This window comes from Octopus sinensis, linkage group LG24, assembly GCF_006345805.1.
Source record: "Octopus sinensis linkage group LG24, ASM634580v1, whole genome shotgun sequence".
Classification (NCBI taxonomy): domain Eukaryota; kingdom Metazoa; phylum Mollusca; class Cephalopoda; order Octopoda; family Octopodidae; genus Octopus; species Octopus sinensis.
In genome coordinates, this window is record NC_043020.1 from 12596489 (window position 1) to 12611488 (window position 15000).

At 41.6% G+C, this 15000-nt stretch overlaps 1 protein-coding gene across 3 annotated transcripts in view; it reads right to left on the reverse strand.

The window, feature by feature from the left end:
- The window catches only part of LOC115223938 (protein pigeon), a 98165-nt gene that overhangs the window by 23258 nt on the left and 59907 nt on the right, over positions 1-15000 (reverse strand). For all 3 annotated transcript variants that reach the window (XM_036512876.1, XM_036512875.1, XM_029794682.2), the window contains exons 24-27: positions 11502-11596; positions 9102-9150; positions 3993-4063; positions 1501-1562 (exon numbers count right to left, since the gene is read on the reverse strand). In XM_036512876.1, the coding sequence (XP_036368769.1) occupies positions 1501-1562; positions 3993-4063; positions 9102-9150; positions 11502-11596 (277 nt within the window). The remainder of the gene's footprint in view (positions 1-1500; positions 1563-3992; positions 4064-9101; positions 9151-11501; positions 11597-15000) is intronic.

The following is a 15000-nucleotide window of genomic DNA, read 5'->3' on the forward strand; positions in this document are numbered from 1 at the left end:
TTCTAACCTAGATCCAAGGCTCCTTCACTGTAATTTCAACAACATCAACAGGATATTATTGTATGTATGTATATACTCTTTTTACTCTTTACTCTTTTACTCTTTTACTTGTTTCAGTCATTTGACTGCAGCCATGCTGGAGCACCGCCTTTAGTCAAGCAAATCGACCCAGGTACTTATTCTTTGTAAGCTCAGTACTTATTCTATCAGCCTCTTTTGCCGAACCGCTAAGTTACGGGGACGTAAACACACCAGCATCGGTTGTCAAGCAATGCTAGGGGGACAAACACAGACACACAAACACACACACACACACATATATATATATATACATATATACGACGGGCTTCTTTCAGTTTCTGTCTACCAAATCCACTCACAAAGGCATTGGTTGGCCCGGAGCTATAGCAGATGACACTTGCCCAAGATGCCACGCAGTGGGACTGAACCCGGAACCATGTGGTTGGTAAGCAAGCTACTTACCACACAGCCACTCCTGCACCTATGCGCAGATTTGTATGTTTTGTTTTATGCATGTCTTCTTGTGCATATAATTGCATGTCTAGACATGCTCATAAATGATAAACTTCTGAAAAATTTTACAGATTTTTACAGTTGGATTGGATCTGTAGTCTTCGAATCAGCCTTCTCCTTTCTGGTTTTGAGAAGCCTAATTACCACACAGCTACTTCTACGCCTATTTGGAGCCAATCTTAGCCCATAGTGTTGGCATAGCTTCCAGTGTATGTAGGTCCCAACTCTGTTGTATCTATGGATATATTCCTTCTTCTTCTTCTTCTTATTATTATTATTATTATTATTATTATTATTCTATGTTTGACTTTTGCTTTGCATTTGCACAAGCTGGCTCCAAATCTCACCTAGAGACCTCAAGAGACAACAAGTTAGAAGTTCATGTTGGTGTTATGCCTAGGGTGCCATATATTTGGTTTTGTACTTAGTGTTGTACTAGTGAATGCCTAAAAAACTATACGAAAATTATGTTTAGAAAGTATTTTGCGTAGAATATGAGCAGTTCCCATGAGCACAATCTTTTGAATTTCTGCCATTTTGGGGTTTCCTGGTATCTGAGTTAGGTAGCAATCAGCCCCTTTTGCTATCATTCCCAGGGCACCTATGACAACAGGTATTGTTTTAGTCTTCAGCTTCCACATTTTGCTGATTTCTATTTCAAGATCTTTATATTTGCTCAGTTTCTGGTGGGTCTTGACAGATACATTTATATCGATTGGGACAATTATTATTATTACTATTATCATATCTGTTTCTAATTTAAACACAAATTTTAGATGAGGAGAATAGTCAATTAAATCAACTCCTGTACTCTACTCGTACTTTATTCAATTGACCCCCAAAAGGATGAAAGAGAAAGCTGACCTTGGCAGGATTTGAACTAAGACTGTATAGTGTCAAAAGAAATACTGCCTGGCATTCAATGATTCTACCAATTCTGAAATCAATAAAACTGTAATAACTCACCTCTGAAAGTCTGGTGATGATCTGGTACTTGAGACTGCTGTATACATCATCATCTTTCAAATCTGTTCAATAGAATAATAATCATTTTAATTACAATATTTAATTAGTCACAACTTTTCGTTAATTCCTCACCTCCGTAATATGTCATGTGATATATAAAGTTTAGGTCCACAAAATACACACCTGACTTACTTTTACTTACTTTCACATTTGACTGCGGCCATGCTGGAGCACCGCCTTTAGTCGAAGAAGTTGACCCCAGGACTTATTCTTTGTAAGCCCAGTACTTATTCTATCGGTCTCTTTTGCCGAGCCGCTAAGTTACAGAGACGTAAACATACCACCATCGGTTGTCAAGCGATGTTGGCGGACAAACATAGACACACAAACATATACACACACATACATATATATGTGTGTATATATATATATATATATAAATATATACGATGGGCTTCTTTCAGTTTCCATCTACCAAATCTACTCACAAGGCTTTGGTCGGCCCGAGGCTATGGTAAAAGACACTTGGCCCTCTGAGCCATGGAGCACCAAATGAACGAAACTTGGGTACGAGTGATGCCAACAATGACATACAAACACACATACACACACTGGGGGTACAATTCGAAGATATTCCACCCATTTACCTCCTGTCCTTCTGTACATCTAGGACCAAAATGTCCAATGTTTTTCCTTCTTTAAACAGATAAAAACCTGACTTGTTGGAGTACTGCCAAGAGACTGACAGATCATGGTGATGATGATGATGGTGAAGGTGAGTTCAGGTGAGTTGATGAGGTTGATTAAATCAATAGTTTGTACATCCCAGAGAAGATGATGTGTACGAAGTCAGCCTCTTCAAAAAAAAGATTTCAAAAATAAAACTATCAAAAATCAAAAACTACGTTAATGGAACAAAATAATCCATACTTTGATCTCATCTATTTACGACACTGCTGCCTCCTCCAATTTCATGATGAAGATGACAGTGGTGATGATGATGATGATGATGATGACGATGATGGTGATGATGACAGTGATGATGATGATGATGGTGATGATGATGACAGTGATGATGATGATGATGATGACAGTGATGATGATGATGATGATGATGGTGATGATAGTGGTGATAATGATGATGACAGTGGTGATGATGATGATGATGGTGATGATGATGACAGTGGTGATGGTGATGATGATGACGATGATGATGATGACAGTGGTGGTGATGGTGATGATGATGATGACGATGACAGTGATGATGATGATGATGGTGATGACGATGACAGCGATGATGATGATGATGGTGATGACGATGACAGCGATGATGATGATGGTGATGATGATAGTGTTTATGATGATGATGATGGTGATGATGACAGTGGTGGTGATGATGATGATGATGATGGTGATGATAGTGGTGATAATGATGATGACAGTGATGATGATGATGACAGTGGTGATGGTGATGATGATGACGACAGTGGTGGTGATGGTGATGATGATGGTTATGGTGATGATGATGACAGTGATGATGATGATGATGATGATAGTGTTGATGATGATGGTGATGATGATGACAGTGATGATGATGATGATGACAGTGATGATGATGATGATGATGACAGTGATGATGATGATGATGGTGATAATGATGATGACAGTGGTGATGATGATGATGTGATGATGATGATGATGATGATGACGATGATGGTGATGATGATGGTGATGATGATGATGACAGTGGTGGTGATGATGATGATGATGATGACGATGACAGTTTAATGTACAAACTTACCACTTATAACCTGTTTGACAACCTGTCAGTTAGCAACACGGCACCACTGTCGACATAATGCAAGAATTGGCTGGAAAGAAAATAAGAAGAAAATTTTTAAAAAAACAACAAACAAATTTATTTCCTAAGATGATGATGATGATGATGATGATGATGATGATGATGGTGATGACGATGACAGCGATGATGATGATGATGGTGATGACGATGACAGCGATGATGATGATGGTGATGATGATAGTGTTTATGATGATGATGATGGTGATGATGACAGTGGTGGTGATGATGATGATGATGATGGTGATGATGATAGTGTTGATGATGATGATGGTGACGATGATGACAGTGGTGATGGTGATGATGATGACGACAGTGGTGGTGATGGTGATGATGATGGTTATGGTGATGATGATGACAGTGATGATGATGATGATGATAGTGTTGATGATGATGGTGATGATGATGATAGTGATGATGATGATGATGACAGTGATGATGATGATGATGACAGTGATGATGATGATGATGGTGATAATGATGATGACAGTGGTGATGATGATGATGGTGATGATGATGACAGTGGTGATGGTGATGACGATGATGATGATGACAGTGGTGGTGATGATGATGATGACAGAGGTGGTGGTGATGATGATGATGATGACGATGACAGTTTAATGTACAAACTTACCACTTATAACCTGTTTGACAAACCTGTCAGTTAGCAACACGGCACCACTGTCGACATAATGCAAGAATTGGCTGGAAAGAAAATAAGAAGAAAAATTTTTAAAAAAACAACAAACAAATTTATTTCCTAAGATGATGATGATGATGATGATGAGGGGCATCATCATCATCATGATCAATTTCAGAGAAAGACAGATCAATAACACGTTAGATTATCCACTTAAGATTCACTAATTCAAACCCTGTCCTTGCTACACAAAGGTGTCCCTTACAAATGGACTTCACTTACGATGCCCCAGTCCACCTGGCCTTCAATAGGTACCACATGTACAGATTACTGCTGCAAGTAGCAGGAGCATAGTATGATAGTTTAGTGTTTTTTTTGTTCTTTTTCTATGCATCGCTAGGATGAAATCTAGGCACACATATGGCAGACAGAGACCCTTCTGGGTCCATAAAATTAGCACCAATTGAATGTTAAGGTTGATGTAACTGGCATACACCTTCCCCCAAATTTCAAACCTTTTGACAATAGTAGAAGGATCGTTATTATTATTATTAGGGTGGAGAGCTGGCAGAATCGTTAGCATACTGGGCAAAGGGCTTAGCGGTATTTTATCTGCCGTTATGTAATGAGTTCAAATCCCACTGAGGTCGACTTTGCCTTTCATCCTTTCAGGGTCAATCATTTAAGTACCAGTCATGTACTGGGATCAATGTCATCAACTTACCCGCTCCCCACAAATTGTGCTTATAAGAGAAAGGATTAGTAATATTAATATTATTATTGACTTGACTGGCTTCCGTGTAGGTGGCACGTAAAAACCACCAACCGATCGTGGCCGTTGCCAGCCTCCCCTGGCGCCTGTGCCGGTGGCATGTAAAAGCACCCACTACACTCACGGAGTGGTTGGCGTTAGGAAGGGCATCCAGCTGTAGAAACTCTGCCAGATCAGACTGGAGCCTGGTGCTGCCTCTTGGCTTCCCAGACCCCGGTCGAACCGTCCAACCCATGCTAGCACGGAAAACGGACGTTAAACGACGATAATTATTATTATTATTATTATTATTAATGCAGTGAGCTGGCAGAATCGTTAGCACGCCAGGCAAAATGCTTAGCAGTATTTCATCCATCTTTACATTCTGAGTTCAAATTCTGTTGGGGTCAATCTTTGCCTTTCACCCTTTTCGGGGTTGATAAAATAAGTACCAGTTATGCTGGCCTTGTGCCAAAAATTCAACTAGTTCCCTCCCGACAAATTTCAGGCCTTGTACCTTTAGTAGAAAGGAATATTATCATTATTATTATTATTATCATTATTATCATTATTATTATTATTATATTATTATTAATGCAGTGAGCTGGCAGAATCGTTAGCACGCCAGGCAAAATGCTTAGCAGTATTTCATCCATCTTTACATTCTGAGTTCAAATTCTGTTGGGGTCAATCTTTGCCTTTCACCCTTTTCGGGGTTGATAAAATAAGTACCAGTTATGCTGGCCTTGTGCCAAAAATTCAACTAGTTCCCTCCCGACAAATTTCAGGCCTTGTACCTTTAGTAGAAAGGAATATTATCATTATTATTATTATTATCATTATTATCATTATTATTATTATTATTATTATTAGGATGTATGGCCTAGTGTTGAGGACACATGGTCTAGTGGTTAGGATGTTGTACTCACAATTGTGAGATTGTGGTTTCAGTCCCTAGACCGGGTGGTGTGTTGTGTTCTTGAGTAAAACACCTCGTCTCACGTAGCTCCGCAATTACATCGTCACCTGACACATGGTACACCATGCACCCGTTCAAACAACATCTATTCAAGATGAAGTGAGTTAATGTACAGCGTATATATGCGATCCCTATAAACAAGTCACTCGGCAAAAGCTAAACATCCATATGTCATCTTTAAAGGGGGAGTCCCACCATCTTTACAATCATTAAAGTGGTGGGCGGTAAAAATCATTAGCACCTCAGTCAAAATGCTTAGCTCTGAGTTCAAATTAATATCATTACCTTTGCCTTACCAAAGGCAGAGGTATTGTTTGTTTGTTTGTTTGTTCGTGGACAAGATATCTCAAGAAGCGCTGGATGGATTTGGATGAAACTTTCAGGGATGTTTGACCTCATGACCGGCACAAACTGATTAGATTTTGGGATCTGGACAAGGATTTTGGATTATTTTTGTTCTTTACTTTTTGTACTTAATTTTTGAGAGTGGGCAGGTTCATTTTTAGTATTCTCGTTTGTGAGAGCCGTCGAGCTTATTTCAGACATTCTCATTTTAAAAAAACATCTCCAGTTAATCATTGAGAGAGCGTTGGTGTTGCCTTGGTAGAGGCTTGGGATCTTTTCGGTTTGAACGGCAGTTTGTAACATAATTTCTAGGTAACTAAAAAATGTTAAACTTCGTATACTGGTAGAATGTGTTTTATAAAACATCTTTTTCTCTTGGCTTTATTGAGAGAATTCTATAGGTTGTAACATATTTGTTGTCTCTTTTCTTCATTTTCTGCAATTTCAACCAATCAATGACGTCTATTGAGGTGAAAACATTCTGTGCCGTATGAATATGTCCCTCGTTTAAGAAACAGATTGGGTTTATTTACATTTGTGAAGAAAAAAAGATACTCTCCCCCCCCTAACCCTAACTCTAAAATAGATTGAAATGCAATAGATCGATACTAGGGTCATAATTATGGGTGACAATTTCATATGACGCCGCTAGAAAAAACTGCCGTTCAAACCGAAAAGATCCCTGATTATTCTTCAACAAAATTCAATAATTGTTATTTATGTTATCAAATGATGGAAAGGAAGAAAGAAACGAAGCAAAACAGAGTTTTAAAAAAACTTTTTTTTTTTAAATTTATACCAGGGGAAGTAACTTTGGATACTACCTTAGATATCCATTAATTATCTCCCATCACGGAAAGTTAATCTGGAAGATTTCAAACACAACACACACACACACACATTTTGAAGAATTCCGTGCTGTACAGAGCCTGCTTTTCCAGTCTTTGACTAGAGTAGTAATCTTCAGTTCCTTCTATGATGCTGCTTAACTAAATATTGTTATTGGTGTGGTTCACCCAAGGCTATCACCACAAAACCTTCATCCAAATATTTTCATTGGTTATTACAATTAATCCATTACCTAGATCGTGGAGGTAATAATATTGGCTTCAATTTTTGGCACAAGGCCAGTAATTTCGGGGAAGGGCACTAATCGATTAGATCAATCCCAGTATTTAACTGGTACTTATTTTATCGATCCCGAACGGATGAAAATACCACAAAGCATTTCGCTCGGTTGTTAACGATTCTGCCAGCTCACTGATTTAATGATAACAATCATTTTTATTCCTTTATTGGTTACAAGGTTTCACTGGTACTTAATTTAATAATAATAATAATAACGACATTATTGTATACAGTGATCAGGTGCACCACAACTTGTCAGAAAGTGCATATAAAGTATATGCAGTAATGTAGAATGTCTGGAAAGTGAACAGTGTATGAGTCAGATACATGCTTGTGTGTGTATGGAGGGGAGAAAATCAGGTGTAGTGTTGGCGAATCTCTGGAAGCATGGAAGTTTTGAAGGATGCAGTGCTCCGACAACTAACAACTGATGCCAGCAGTTTGTTCCACGCTTCAGCAACTCTCAGCGTGAAAAAATGTTTCCTAAAGTCATGGGAGCTGTGCTGTTTTCTTACTTTGTAAATATGTCCACGGGTGTTAGATGGGTGGAGTTTGAAGAGGTGCTCAGAGTTATTGTTTGTGCGATGGTTGATAATTTTATGGGTGTCTGCCAGGTCAGCTGCCAGATGTCGGAGTTTCAATGTGTCCATGCCCAGGGAAGTAAGGCGTTCAGGATATGGCAAATGCCTGATGGAGGGTATTCTTTTGGTTGCACGTCGCTGAACAGCTTCCAGACGATTGATGTCCTGGGCAAGATAGGGGTTCCAGACCGGTGATGCAAATTCCAGGTGAGGTCTTACCATAGCTATATAAAGCCGCAGATAGATAGCCGGAGAGCGGCTCACAAAGGATTTGGTGAGTGATGCCAAGACACCCTCAGCCTTCTTGACAATTTTGGCGATGTGTTTTGTCCAACGCAAATCATTGTCGACAATAACACCCAGGTCACGTTCATCAACTCTGAAAGGATGAACGGCAAAGTCGACCTCGGTGGAATTAGAACTCAAAACATAACAACAGACGAAATATCGCTAAGCATTTCACCCAGCGTGCTAACGATTCTGCCAGCTCGCTGTCTTAATAATAATAATTGCCCTGATCCAGTACCAGGCACTTAACTGATTGCAAGTGTTATTATGTACATGCTTTATTTTGGTATAAAAAAAGATGAGCTACAGCAAATATTCTGCTTAATACCACAGATTTGCTTGTCAGTTGTTTGACCTTAACCAGTTGACCATGTCTCTTAGTGGCTGACGATATGTGCATCTCTGATCATGAGCAAGAGTAGTTGGGGAGCATCTTAGCCATGTGTCAAGAGGAATTATTTGGGGTTTGGATAATTCACCTCCGGAAACATAGATGTTTTGTTCATCATCCTTAAACAAACCTTATTCAGTGACCTTTAGAGTGGGATGGGCTACTCAAATTGAAGAAAATTCTAACTGGGCCCCCACCTGCAAGGTCATGTGTTGTTTATCTTGATATAAAATGACCATGTCATGCACATATGGTTGTGACACATGTGCCTGGGGTACCCTTATCAGACAGGTAGTCATGATGGGTATACTGGGTTTCATATATTTGTACCCCAGGGTCACTTTGATGGCATGCACGGCTCTCTCACTCAATAATAATAATGATAATGGTTTCCATTATAGGAACATGGCCAGCAGTTTTAAGGGTAGGGGTTAGTTGATTACAATGACCCCAGTATTTGACTGGTACTAAATTTTATGGGCCTTGAAAGGCTGAAAGACTAAGTTGACCCCAACGGGGTCTTAGAATGTAAAGCCTCGGAACAAATACCACAAGACATTTAGTCTGATGTTGTGATAGAATAATAAAAACACAGAAAGAAGAAACAAGGGAAATATAGTTTATAAATGAAGATTTTTACCTGAGACTGAGACAACGAAAAGCAAGAGTTGTAAAATAGGTACAGAAACCTGAGCAGAAAAAGAAATAATATAATTAACATAAATTAACAATGCTACATAAATTAACATAGTAAATTTACGTACTGAGAAGAGAGATAAGGAGAAGAAAGAAAACAGAAAATCAAAGTATGGGGTGGGGGTAAAGTAGCAGAAGGGGGAAGGGTCACATACCCCAGAACAAATGATGTGATCAACTGTGCCCCACGATAATGACTAAGTGAAGCTAACATATTGACAGAAGTCATGGAGGTTAACTTTTGTGGATTGAAATCTTTTAAACAAAACAAAAAAAAGGAACTTTTTGTTTTAACCCTTTAGCATTCAGATTACTCTGTCAAATGTAATAATCCTTATTTATTCACATTGTTTTAAATTAATCCTGGATTATCTCATAACTTCGAGACTTCGATGATGTCATTACTCTCTCTTTACTCTTTTACTTGTTTCAGTCATTTGACTGCGGCCATGCTGGAGCACCGCCTTTAGTCGAGCAACTCGACCCTGGGACTTATTCTTTTTGTAAGCCCAGTACTTATTCTATCGGTCTCTTTTTGCTGAACCGCTAAGTGACGGGGACGTAAACACACCAGCATCGGTTGTCAAGCAATGCTAGGGAGACAAACACACACACACAAACACATATATATATACATATACATATATACGACAGGCTTCTTTCAGTTTCTGTCTACCAAATCCACTCACAAGGCATTGGTCGGCCCGGGGCTATAGCAGAAGACACTTGCCCAAGATGCCACGCACTGGGACTGAACCCGGAACCATGTGGTTGGTTAGCAAGCTACTTACCACACAGCCACTCCTGCGATTTTTAGTCTGACATTGTAGAGGAGGTGTAAGAGGCTGGATCTGGTCAAAACATTTGAGCCGGATATGGTTGGATTAAATGCTATAGGGTTCATCATCATCATCATCATCATCATTGTTCAACGTCTGCTTTTCATGCTGGCATGGGTTGGACGGTTTGACTGAGGACTGACAAGCCAGTAGGCTGCACCAGGCTCCAATCTGATCTGGCAAGGTTTCTACAGCTGGATGCCCTTCCTAATGCCAACCACTCCATGAGTGTAGTGGGTGCTTTTTACATGCCACTGGCACAGGAGCCAATCAGGTGGCACTGGTACCGACCACATTTGGATCGACTTTTTACATGCCACTGGCACAGGAGCCAATCAGGTGGCACTGGTACCGACCACATTTGGATCGACTTTTTACACATGCCACTGGCACAGGAGCCAATCAGGTGGCACTGGTACCGACCACATTTGGATCGACTTTTTACATGCCACTGGCACAGGAGCCAATCAGGTGGCACTGGTACCGACCACATTTGGATCGACTTTTTACATGCCACTGGCACAGGAGCCAATCAGGTGGCACTGGTACCGACCACATTTGGATCGACTTTTTACATGCCACTGGCACAGGAGCCAATCAGGTGGCACTGGTACCGACCACATTTGGATCAACTTTTTACATGCCACTGGCACAGGAGCCAATCAGGTGGCACTGGTACCGACCACATTTGGATCGACTTTTTACATGCCACTGGCACAGGAGCCAATCAGGTGGCACTGGTACCGACCACATTTGGATCGACTTTTTACATGCCACTGGCACAGGAGCCAGTCAGGTGGCACTGGTACCGACCACATTTGGATCGACTTTTTACATGCCACTGGCACAGGAGCCAGTCAGGTGGCACTGGTACCGACCACATTTGGATCGACTTTTTACATGCCACTGGCACAGGAGCCAATCAGGTGGCACTGGTACCGACCACATTTGGATCGACTTTTTACATGCCACTGGCACAGGAGCCAATCAGGTGGCACTGGTACCGACCACATTTGGATCGACTTTTTACATGCCACTGGCACAGGAGCCAATCAGGTGGCACTGGTACCGACCACATTTGGATCGACTTTTTACATGCCACTGGCACAGGAGCCAATCAGGTGGCACTGGTACCGACCACATTTGGATCGACTTTTTACATGCCACTGGCACAGGAGCCAATCAGGTGGCACTGGTACCGACCACATTTGGATCGACTTTTTACATGCCACTGGCACAGGAGCCAATCAGGTGGCACTGGTACCGACCACATTTGGATGGGCTCTTTACATGCTACCGGCACAGGAGCCAGTCAGGGAGCACTAGCTTCAACCACATTCGGAAATGCTTTCTACATGCACTAACATGGACGTGGCACTGGCATGATCTAAAAGTAATGTAAATGCTCCAGCATGACCACAGTTCAACTGACTTAAACCAGTCAAACCGATAAAGATTTTGTTTGTTTATTTATTTATTAGATTTAATGTGAAAGTTTGGCTTACCATCAGTTATTGGGAAGGTTTGTTCTTTCAATGCCATTGATATCCGTTCGAACAATTGGAATAAACCATATTCTTCCTTTGTAGGAGATTGGTACCTAGTAACAGACAACAGAGAGACGGGAGGGAATAAGGAAGAGAGAGAGAGTGAAGAGGAGAGAGTGAATGATAAAAAGGGAGGAAGAATTATGGAGAGAAAGGGAGAGAGAGCTATTGAGACAGAATAAAGAAGAAAAAATAGGAAAGAGGAAAAAAGATTGAGACTGGAAGTAATGTCATTTATTTGTAACAAATATTGAGACTTAGGTTCAAATCCTACCATTCATCATCATCATCATCATCATCGTTTAACGTCCGTTTTCCGCGCTAGCACGGGTTGGACGGTTCGACCGGGGTCTGGGAAACCAGGAGGCTGCACCAGGCTCCAGTCTGATCTGGCAGTGTTTCGACAGCTGGATGCCCTTCCTAACGCCAACCACTCCGCGAGTGTAGTGGGTGCTTTTTACGTGCCACCTGCACAGGTGCCAGGAGGGGGGTCCGGCATCGGCCACGATCGGTTGGAGCTTTTAACGTGCCAGCAGCACGGAAGCCAGCCAAGGCAGCGCTGGCAACGTTCGGATGGTGCTTTTTATGTGCCACCGGCACAGAAGCCAGTCGGAGTGGCGCTGGCATTGGCCACGTTCGGATGGTGCTTTTTATGTGCCACCGGCACAGAAGCCAGTCGGAGTGGCGCTGGCATTGGCCACGTTCGGATAGTGCTTTTTATGTGCCACCAGCACAGGCATCACAACCATCCTCCCATCCCCACTCCACTAGAATTTATAAAATGTGTAGCAGTAATTAAATGGTGTTAAATGAATTGATTATAGCATGGCTGTTAACACACTACTTGATTCTGTTCCATTTCAACAAGGGTCTTCTACTATAGCCCTGGATCAATCCAAAACCTTGTGAATGGATTTGGTAGAGGGAAACCGGAAGAAGCTCAATTAAAGAGAGGGGAAAGAAACAGAAGAGGGGGCAACAGAGAGGGTGCAAAAGAGAGGGGACATGAGAGAGGGGGTAAGAGAGTGGGAGTGGGGGCATGAGTGAACATTATTTACATTATTTACATTCGACAAATATTTGTCCTCATCTTGTTTGTTGTTAACACAATGTTTCGGCTGATATACCCTCCAGCCTTCATTAGGTGTCTTGGGGAAATTTCAAACCTGGGTTCTCATTCCTAAGGTATTTTTTGATGTTGTTGTTGTTATTATTATTATTATTATCATTATTATTATTGTTATTATTATTATCATTATTATTCTTATTATTATTATTATTATCATCATTATTATTATTTTTTTTTTCTTCTTTCAAATTTTCTTCCATTTCTTGCCGAGTGTCTTCCCGACTCCTAGGGCAAAGAAACTCATAGTGTATATTGGTAGGCCATTAAAGCAAACTCAGTAGTTCGTTCATTTTTTTTTTTTTTTTTTTTTTTTTTTAAAGTTAAATTAAAATACATGAGCAGCAACAGTTCTCACATCGACAATGCTCTTCTCAATACGTGTGATGTACCAGTTAAGACAATCTTTTGCACTTCTTGCAGGGATGGTAAGCCAGGGATCATTCTCATATAATTTTCGGTTCCCTTCTTGATCATTCCTAGTGCTCCTACGATCACTGGTATTGTAACCGCCTTGAGATGCCACATTTTCTCAATTTCAATGAGTAGGTCTTTATATTTTCTGAGCTTGTCAAACTCTTTCGCTGAGATATTATGATCACAGGGGATGCTCATGTCGATCAATAAGCAAACTTTATTGTTTTGGTCTTTCACAACAATATCTGTCCCTCATCCCAGGGTCTCAGAGGCCCACACCTCCCACACCCTCAGGGTGGGCACCCTCAACGTTGGCACATTGAAAGGTAGGTCTGGCGAGATAGTCGAGATGCTTGAACGGAGACGTGTTGATGTATGTTGTATGCAAGAAATAAGGTGGAGAGGAGGATCTGCTAGGGTCCTCACAGGCAAGGAACACAGGTACAAGATTTTCTGGGCAGGGAACACTGACGGGGTTGGTGGCGTGGGTATACTTATCGCTGAGAAATGGATAGATAGAGTAATTGAGGTAATCAGAGTAAGTGACAGAATACTTAAGATTAGAATAGTGCTTCATAATAGATTAGCAACCATTATATCGGCCTATGCCCCTCAGCCAGGGCTACCCGATGGACAGAAAGACAGTTTCTATGACACCCTACTGCAGACCACCTCATCGACGAACGACAGGGACCTTCTCTTTGTGGCTGGTGATTTCAATGGGCATGTTGGACGACATGCTGGGGGCTTCCATGGCGTACATGGAGGCTACGGTTTGGTTCCCGCAACGAGGAGGGAACCAGGCTGCTGGAGTTCTGCGATGCGAATAGTCTTATGGTCTGCAACACTAACTTCAGGAAACCAACAAGCCACCTGGTCACCTACCGATCGGGCCGGCATACTAGCCAAATCGACTACATCCTTGCCAGAAAAAGGGAAAGATGGCTGCTTATAAATGCCAAAACCTTCCCAGGCGAAGAATGCACCCCACAACATAGACTGGTAGTTAGTGACTTTAGGATCAGGACTAAGAGGGCGACTAGAAGACGACCAACATGGAGAAGAAGGGTCTGGAAGCTTAAAGCCCCTGCGAATGGACAGAGATTTAGAGATATGTTACTTGAAGCCTTTGACGAAGTGGAAGGGGGTATAGCTACACATGGGGTAGAAGACAACTGGACGTTTCTGAGGGACAACCTGCTGAAAGCCGCTGACCAGATCTGTGGCTGGTGCAAAGTCCCCTTAAGACCCAAAATAACGTGGTGGTGGAACAATATTGTTGACAGGGCTATTAGACAAAAGAAACAGGCTTGGAAGGCCTGGAAGAACGGTGGTAGCAGGGAAGGGTATCAGACTGCCAGAAGGGAAGCTAGGAGACAGGTCTATCTAGCCAGAGGGGAAGCAGATAAGAGAAAATTTGCCAATGTCCTGCGCTGTGAGGATGAAAGACTTGAGGTATTTCGTGTTGCAAGACAGTGTGTGAGAGAGAATCGTGATGTGGTAGGAGAGAAATGTGTTCGCATGGAGGATGGTTCACTTGCGCTAAATGAGGATGCAAAGAGAGAAGCTTGGAGACGCCACTATGAAAGGTTACTGAATGAGAAAATGAATGGGATAAAGAGAGTCTGCCGAATGTTGACCCTACAGAGGGACCAGCTATCCGAGTTGATAGTTCCGTGGTAGCTAAGGCAATTAGAAGCATGAAGACAGGGAAAGCCCCAGGCCCATCAGGAATTACTGCAGAGATGCTCAAAATATCTGGCAGTGTCGGCTATAACCTAGTCACCCGTATAGTCAACCAGGTGATACACGAAGGAGTCATACCCAATGACTGGTGTAGCAGCATACTAGTCAACTGCTACAAAGGTAAAGGTGATGCCCTAGATACAATAATTACAGAGGTATCAAGCTGTT